The sequence below is a fragment of the Microplitis mediator genome, chromosome 9, assembly GCF_029852145.1.
Source record: "Microplitis mediator isolate UGA2020A chromosome 9, iyMicMedi2.1, whole genome shotgun sequence".
Classification (NCBI taxonomy): domain Eukaryota; kingdom Metazoa; phylum Arthropoda; class Insecta; order Hymenoptera; family Braconidae; genus Microplitis; species Microplitis mediator.
The window spans coordinates 8,885,150-8,893,944 of record NC_079977.1 but is presented as its reverse complement, the minus strand read 5'-3'; the positions used below and the strand labels follow the sequence as shown (position 1 = coordinate 8,893,944).

The 8,795-nt window shown below is 24.5% G+C and overlaps 1 protein-coding gene across 1 annotated transcript; it reads right to left on the bottom strand.

Moving 5' to 3' along the window:
• Nucleotides 1-3,995: 3,995 nt before the first annotated feature.
• LOC130674329 (myb-like protein W) lies at nt 3,996-8,022 on the bottom strand. The gene is made up of 3 exons (XM_057479627.1): nt 7,652-8,022; nt 6,620-6,747; nt 3,996-5,491 (listed from the first exon to the last, which is right to left on the bottom strand). Exons 1-3 carry the CDS (start codon nt 7,720-7,722, stop codon nt 4,320-4,322), a joined length of 1,371 nt encoding a protein of 456 aa, XP_057335610.1. The 5' UTR covers nt 7,723-8,022; the 3' UTR covers nt 3,996-4,319.
• Between the last annotated feature and the right edge of the window lie 773 nt (nt 8,023-8,795).

Below are 8,795 nucleotides of genomic sequence, written 5' to 3'. Positions count from 1 at the left end.
AGTAAATTTTCTATTTAAAAACGTATTATATTTACCCTCAGAAATGTTATTTAAAAATTTGGCTATACATACACGCTGAAAAAAACAATGTTAACTATCATCATCTCACAATAGGAAATGATTACCATCTGTATGTGATAATTATTATCATGCTTTTATGTTAACTATTCGTTTCTCGTATAGTAATAATTACTATTGCCAATAGTAATCTTTCTTATGTTTGAAAAATTTTTCAATTTTGCTTTCTGAGATAGTAATGATTATCATCTCGGATAAGAATGCTTACCATCTCCGATAGTAAAAGTTATAACATAAAAGAATGAGAATCATTAAAATGTAAAGATGGAAATAGGTTACTTCGTTAAGATGGCAAGTATTACCACTTTTTTTTCACCGTGTAATATTTTTATTTGACTTTATAATAATTTTGTATAAAAACTTTATATAATAAAAATAATAATAACGAGCAACCTACAGTCACTACGTGACTGCCCGAGTATTACTGCCAAATTTATCAAAAAAGATTTAAATATAATTGCTTATCAAAATCTTTACCAATTTACTTTCAAACATTTTGTTTATTTATATTATCATAGGAACATAGCATAGGGGAGATCGGGGCAAGACAGCCCACCTGGGGCAAGAAGGCCCACCTCATAAATGAACCAAAATTTTTTTTTTTCTTGTTTTCTTTTGATTATCACAAATTTAGATTATTTACTCATTTTTAGCCCGATACATGAAACTTGGGGCAAAATGAACCACTCAAAAATTCTAAAAGAAAATGTATTTCATAGTATTATAACCTAGTCATGATTAATTTAATAGAAATATCATTTTTTGGTTAATTATATGGATTTGGATTAAAATAGAGCATTTGAAAAAGTTAAAAAAACCAATAATCAATTTTCTACAGAAGTGAAAAAATGACTCGTATTATATCAAAAAAGGTTATTTCGAGGGTTATTTTTAATTTTTTTTCGGAGGGAGCCGTCTTGCCCCAAAAAAAAAAATTTTTTTTCAGGAGCTTCACCAAAATTTTGGTGAATTGAGTTCAAGTTGGACAAGAGTAAATCGACTTGATGGTTAAAAGCCACAAATAATAATAACCGGCTTAGGTGGGCCGTCTTGCTCCGGTCTCCCCTATACTATATTTTTCTTGTTTTCTCGTAAATACTATATATATATACATTCAGTGACAGAATAATTAAAATATTAATTTATTTAAAGAAAATAATTGCGATCGCTCTTTTTCCCGCATAATTTAAATGTATTTTGAATTATATAGATAAATTGATTTATTTCGATACTTAGCAATAAAAGAGAGTTGAAACTATAAAGAGGCTATAGCTGAAACAAAATTTTCCTTATTCTCTTAATAATATTAAAGATAGTAATTTTATATAATAAATTTTTAAATAATTTTATTTTTCTATCAGTCAACAAACTTATTTAAAATGAGCGTATTAGTAACTATCCTATTCTAAAACATTTCAGTTCAAAAATATTTTATTTATAATTTTTTCTATCCATGAAAATTTTCTATTCGTAACTTTTTTAAGTTGAGCCCTAAAAAGTTTGGGGATAGAAAAAATTCCAAATAGAATATTGTTAGACTGAAATGTTTTACGGCGTGTTTGGCTTATTATCCTGAACTATTCTGAGCACATTCATTTACTCTACTTCTACGCCTCTGATTTTCTGCTGTGAAATCTGCACCAGATCAGTTTAAATAATGCATCGAGATATACGTTCTCTGAGCAATAAGCCGATCTTGCCATTAGGAAAAAAAAATCACTGCTAGATTTATTTTAAATAGATTTTTTGCTGATACAAAATTTTTGATATAAAATAATAATGAAGTTTAACAGAAATTTTATGAATAATGAGTAGATTAACTTGAAGTCAGAACATAATAATGCCGACAATTTTGGTTGAGAATACCGAATTCTGATTTAAAATTGAAAAATTTATATCTAAAAAAATTATTTAAGCTACACCCTTCTGTGGATAATCAAAATTATTATCAGACTTTCAGTTAAAATTAAGAAAATACGTCTATTAATTTTTTTTTGCAAATGATTTTTTCATAACTGTTACAGTTAAAAATTATTTTGACTTAAATAAAAAATTTTGAAAAGATAAAAAAAAAACCTAATCATCATTACTTGCTAGTTTGTATTAATCAAGTAAATAATAATGCGATAAACACGTCAGTAAAATATATATGTATATATGTACTTCACTAATATTTGTATTGAAATTTTTATTAAAAAAATAACAAATCCTGTCATCCTGAGTCATCTACCGAACAATTAATTACATATAACAGCGAATTTAATTAACTTCGTATGATTACATTAAAAAGTTAATTAATTTTATAAAATCAATTACTTAAGTTTTTAATCCGCAAAAACAAATATTATTATTTGAATGATATAAATTTTATAATTTAATTAATAATGCACGCATTCATATGTACACACCTGTTAAATATATGTACATATATAGTGAATGCGAAAACGCAATTTCAATTTCATTTATATATAGATTACGTATGGCAAATCAATGTGTAACGAGAAATTCACGTGGGATCATAAATTATATTGAGAAGGGATGATCAAATTCGCTGCCTCATTGTATCAAGCATTTGGACATTGGTAACAGCACTAAATGGAGTTAGTTTCCGTCATGTTGAGTCCCTTTGCACATTAATACCCAACACACACACATCATCCACACCACGTATTATTTATTGTTTAATATTTAATTAAATTTACATCTTCTTGAACAATAAAATAAACCAAACAGTAATTATTTATTTTAATTTCATTGATGTTTAATGGGTTTTAATGTGAAACGATAAAGAAACCCAACCGGTTCAAGTAATCAGAGATTAAGTGCACCGTTTGAAAAAAACACGAATATACTGATGTAGTCGCGAGAGATTTAAACAATAAACAGACATCAAACAATGCTGAATGCTTGTGAATTCAACTCGTGATATTGTTCATTGCGCTGCTATACATCTACGGGGGTGATTAATATATATAAGGCTACTATAGTTTACTAAAAGTGTCTACTTACTGATACTTCAAGTCAAAATGTATTAAACAAAGTAACATGACTCATATCTATTACTTTTACTTCATAATTAAGAAATCATTTTTTAGTAGATAGCATACTGCTTTTCAATTAAGCACGGCGACGTAGACTTCTAACCGTTATATTAGTCCTCTTAGTGTAACTTGCATTATAAATTTTACCATCAGATGTCCGCGTTTAAAAAAAAATCGTTCTAGAAACCTTTATTACAGTGAATTTCAAATTTCTCAACAATTTAGAACCTAAGTATTTGTTCAAGATGGATTATGACGAGCGTCGACTATATAATTATATAATACGCGCAATTCAGTTTTTTTTTTTTTTTGACAAAAAAAAAAATAATTAGTTTGACAAGTTATTACAATTTTTTTAACTTTCAAAATTATAGTAAAGATTATTGTCAACAATCATTTACTTATGGTTTGTTAAATTGATTAAAAAGATACTCGGGCTATTGAAATTGTTCGAGGAAAACGATTCCTTTCGAAATTAAATCTTGTTAATGAAACAATTGATTGAAATTATAAAACTTTTTTTTTTATATTAAAATTTTCTCATAAATATAAGGTATTCAATTATTATTTTATTAACAATAAGTAAATAGCGAGCATCTACAATAAGAAATTGTTTTATTAATTTCATGAAGATTTATTAATCGAAGTTAGAGTTAATCAAATTTTTAGCTTAAATAATTAGTAAAATAATTTAAAAAACGATTACCAAATATATTTCTCTTTATTAAGTCAAGAATATTATTATATTATCAATAGTTATGTTTAAGTAATAAATAAATTAATTAATTACTCAATTAAATGACACTATCTATTAAATAGATTTTTTTACGTATGTAAATACGGACAAGTTTTTTTTAAATAAAAGTAATTATTACTATTTTCAATTACAATGATTGAGCATTTGTACGTGCATTTGTTGTTGAATGAAAAGAAAAAAAAAAATAATTTTTTATGTCAAGTGATTAGAAATTTAAAAAAAATAGTTTGAAGCATCCAAATTTGTGTAAAAGTGTAAAATAAAAAAAAATTAAAAGTGAAAATTAATTATGAGTTTAGTTCCGTTCATTGAAACGTACTTTTGTACATCAGTTAATTATGTAGAAAAAGCAAATTAATTAAAAACAATAAAGAGAAAATGTTTTTATCAATAAAAAGACAGTGACAATAATTGTTAATTGAATAGTTTTAAAAAAATAAATATTATAGTATTTTAAATCTATCGAAATCGAAAGAATTCAAAAAAGCTCGATGGCGTTCCTCAGCGTTCCAATATACTTCACGTGACTTTTCTTCCATTATCACAACTTTGCAACCCCCTTCATTTTCTTTGTTACATTCTTTTTCTTCCCATATTGACATCTCACGACGAACTACTATTTTAAATCCTTTATCCCCGTTCTCTTTATTATTTTCCTCATTATTTTTACCGACAATCGATGATTTTTTAATATTCTTGAGCTTTGGTTTTAGTTGACGAACACTTGTTGAAATTACATTTGTCTCCCATTGACGCAGAATACGTTTTTTGGGAGGCAAAATATTTAAATTAGCCATCTTATCATCATCAATTTTAGAAACCATTGATTCGGATTTTTGCATCACTGAATGAATTTTACACTCATCATAATAATTATCATCGATTTTATCTTCTTCAATGAATTTGTGAGCTTCTTCTTCAACAGAATGTTCAATTATTTCTTCATGATGAACTTCCGGTACAATAAAACTTTCATTGAATCCAGAATCATCACCACTTCCTAATATTTCTTTATTATAATAATTATTATTACTATCATAGTAATAATAATTGTTATTGTTATTATTATTATCATCGTTAGTACGGTTATTATTGGTGAAATCGCTGTAATTGTTAAATTTATCAGAACTTGAACCGAAACTAGCGTCAGAGTACTTAATATCATTAGTAAAATCTGATGAAAAATCAATTTCCATCTGAGTATTTAATTGACTTTGTTGGTCGGTTTCTGGCACCGGCAATTGATAATGGACTGGAGATCGATATCGTAATTGAGGATATTTCTTGCGATAATAAAGCGGCATGTCATCTAAATCATAATCCATTGAACCAGTGTCGTTAAATTCACGTACCATTAACGCACATTTACGTTCCAATTTATTTTTAATACGAAGTGATGTTCTCTTTGACGATTTGTAGAATTTTTTTACCTGCGTCTGCGTTTCTGAGGCGTAGAATCGGCATGAGTAATTAAACTGATGATTAGTACGTACTTCAGGTGCTTTTGAGCCGAGTATTTGATATTTTTTCTTTGATACGTATGAATTTTCCCGTAATCCTGGGTGGAAGTCTTCCACATGATAGTACCAGTCAGCTTTGGTTCGGAATCTTTTACCTAATTATTAAAATATTTTTATTAATCGAAATAAATATTATTGTATCAATGAATAATTTTAAAATTAATTATTAATTTAGTTACTTATAAATATTTAAATATTCAATTACTAGTAATTAATTTTTATTCAAATTTTAATGTAATAAAAAAAGATAAAAGTTAATTGGTGGTAATTTAATTTGATTTGAGATAAATAATATTTTATTGAATTGTAGATAACATGTTGTATGGTAAAATAATATGAACGATTCAAATTTCATGTTTATTAAATATAAAAAAAATAACAAAACTTTACCGCTCGTGCCGAAGTAATTAAACATCGAATTTAAAGTGCCTTCAATAAAGTTTTGGTAAATAATTATATTTATTTGTTATGAGTTCTTAAATTCTTAGTAAAATATTAAAATTTGTTGGGTATCAAATAATTTAATAAATTTTTCGTCAGTAAATATTAATGTAATTATCAGGAATAAAAAATATGAATTATTTTTGTATTCTTTAAAAATTTATGTCGTTTTGATCAATAATAAATAGATATCTAAAAACAAACAACGCGAAATAAAGACTTATTGCATTATAACTCAATAAGTACATTTATAAGTTTATATTAAACTTAAATTTTTTTTAAACTTATCAAACTTCGTTATTATAAAAAACTTTTTAAATAAAACTTTTTTTAATTTAAAAAAAAAGTTTTAAAAAATTAATTTTCTTTATTAAAGAGAATCATAAAGTTTTAGAAAAATGTCAAAATTTATTAAATAAAGTGATCAATAATAAGTAAAAATTTTTAATTAACAACTTTTTATCAAATTTATCTATTTTACTTGAGAAATTTATAAAATAAAAACAATCAAAAATCACTGAGATAAAAAAATATTCAAAAACATTTAATTGGGAACATTTTTCAAAAATTAATAAATAACAAAATTTGATAAAATAAAAACAAAATTATTCAATAAAAATAATTTTTTTTCATTTTTAAAAAGATTTACTTAATTTTTACAATTCCGATCCATAAATTATCCAAACCTCAAAAAATGAAATTAAAAAAAAAAAGGAAATAATTAAATTTGAAAATAGATTTTTTAATCTTAATAAAGAATAACAAAAGTAAGTAATAATTACCACAACACTTTTTATTAATTTTTTCCGTGTGAATTCTTATTTTATGACGCTGCACATTAAAATTTCTTTTACTTGAATAAAGACATTCATCGCATCGATAGAGTTGTTGTTTTCTACCTCTTTTTTTTCTAAAAAGATTTTTAAAAAAATCAATTATTAATGAACGTAAGAATTATCATGATGATTAAAGTAGCAGACATCAAACAATTACTATAGTAAAGTTAGCGGAGATCTGACAATTTTTAAAACTATGAAATAATAAATTAAAATATTTAAAAAATAAAAATTAAAAAATGGATGTTTAGTCAACTCAAAATTCAGTACATCCATTTTCTTAAATTTTATTACGTTAATTATTTAATTTTTTATATGTAATTAAAAAACTGTATGTCTGCTACATTTACACTCATCAAACAATTATGAGTGCAAATATAATGATCCTGAAGTTAGCAGACAATTAAAAATTTTTGAATTCATTTTCATCAATTCAATTAAAAAAAAAACTTAAAATATGCACATATAGAAAATTAAAAAAACTACAAGTGCAATTTTTAAAAATATGTTCATTATACAATTTGTCATTTAAAAAAAAAATCTGAAATTATTATACGTCAGCTGACTTCAGTATCATAATGTAGCAGACATACGACAATTTTTCAATTACATATAAAAAAATTAAATAATTAAAACAATAAAATTAAATAAAATGCATGCACTTCATTTTAGTTTATTATTTAAAAATTTTTAAAATTGTCAAATATCCGCTAACTTTCTTATCATGAAAAAATTTGGTAATTTTTTATAAACAAGTTACTTGCAATAAAATAAAATTTTTCGAACGTGCACAAAAAAATTTTTCAATATTTTAGTTGTATATTTAAAAAAAATAAGTTTTTGTATTGTCTGTTACTTTTAGTATCATCAATTATTGACTACAATTAAATAACAAATGAATTGCATTTGAACAGTTATTTTAATCACGACACTTTTAAACTAATTCTTTTAAAATTTACTTAATTATATCAAACTTACATCACAAGACAATTAACAATATTATCCACAGTACCATCTGCACAATTAATTATACTTTTGTCAACATCCATTTTAAACAGAATAAAAAATTAATAAAATAACTTATTTAAAATAACAATCAAAATCGCAACTGTCCGATACAACGGCGCGATGCGAACTAAAATAATTTATTAAATTTTGTGGTATAATATAGTAAGATTAAAATATATTATATATCAATATATTTGGCACACGACACACGTCGTCACATTAGAGACACACGCACTATGATACAAGACTGAACACTAAAGACTGTCCGAGTCCCGAGTCAAGAGAATCGGTTGCTCTGCACTGAAATTTACAAATGAAACTCGACTATCATGAGTAAGACACAGGATAGGACCAATCGCGTCAACAGAATGGAAAATAAAATATATCAAAGGGGCACCGTCACCTTTACTTGGCAATAGTTGGATTTGGATATCTCACACGAGCCGGAGACTGAGCTACCACACACGCACTCAGACACTGCATTAGTATGAAAAAAAAAAAAAAGTAGAAAAGACAGTAAAATCTTCGAGTCTGAAATGTAAACATTTAGGTATTCTTATTCTATACAATATATATATATATATACATAATATACATAATACCGATAACAAACAAAATGAGTAACGTACACTACTCGATATAATTTTCTATTTGTTACCGGCTCGTCTCAAATAAAAACATCTTCGCAAGAGATTTTAAGTAGAGATTATATTTAATTTTACATTGTTTTTATAAATAAACTTTAATAGCATTAAATCCAACATAAAAATATATTCTAAAATTAATTTATAACATTAAAAAAACTATTTGTTTTATAAAAGTGAAATAATTTTTTTTAAAAATAATTTGAATTTATTTATTAATTTATTTTTAGAGGTTGAGAAATTTTACAATTGAAATAATGATAACAAAAATTTTTATAGTTAAATGGATTAAAATGAATTTAATAATTTTTTTTTAACATTACAATTTTGTTTTTGAAGATTAATAATATTTTTATTTTTAAAAATCGCATGAATTAATTTTTTTTTTTACACAAATTCAAGATTATTTGTTAATTTATATTTTGAGATTAAAAATTTTTTTGTTATAAAAAATTGTACAAAAAAGTTTT

Bases quoted from the DNA above. Each gene is read 5' to 3' on its own strand.
- LOC130674329 (XM_057479627.1), bottom strand. From the start codon at position 7,722: ATGGATGTTGACAAAAGTATAATTAATTGTGCAGATGGTACTGTGGAT. The intron at 6,748-7,651 runs GTAAGTTTGATA...AAATCTTTTTAG, and splicing joins ATTGTTAATTGTCTTGTGAT to AAAAAAAAGAGGTAGAAAAC. The intron at 5,492-6,619 runs GTAATTATTACT...TTTAATAATTAG, and splicing joins AATTAATAAAAAGTGTTGTG to GTAAAAGATTCCGAACCAAA.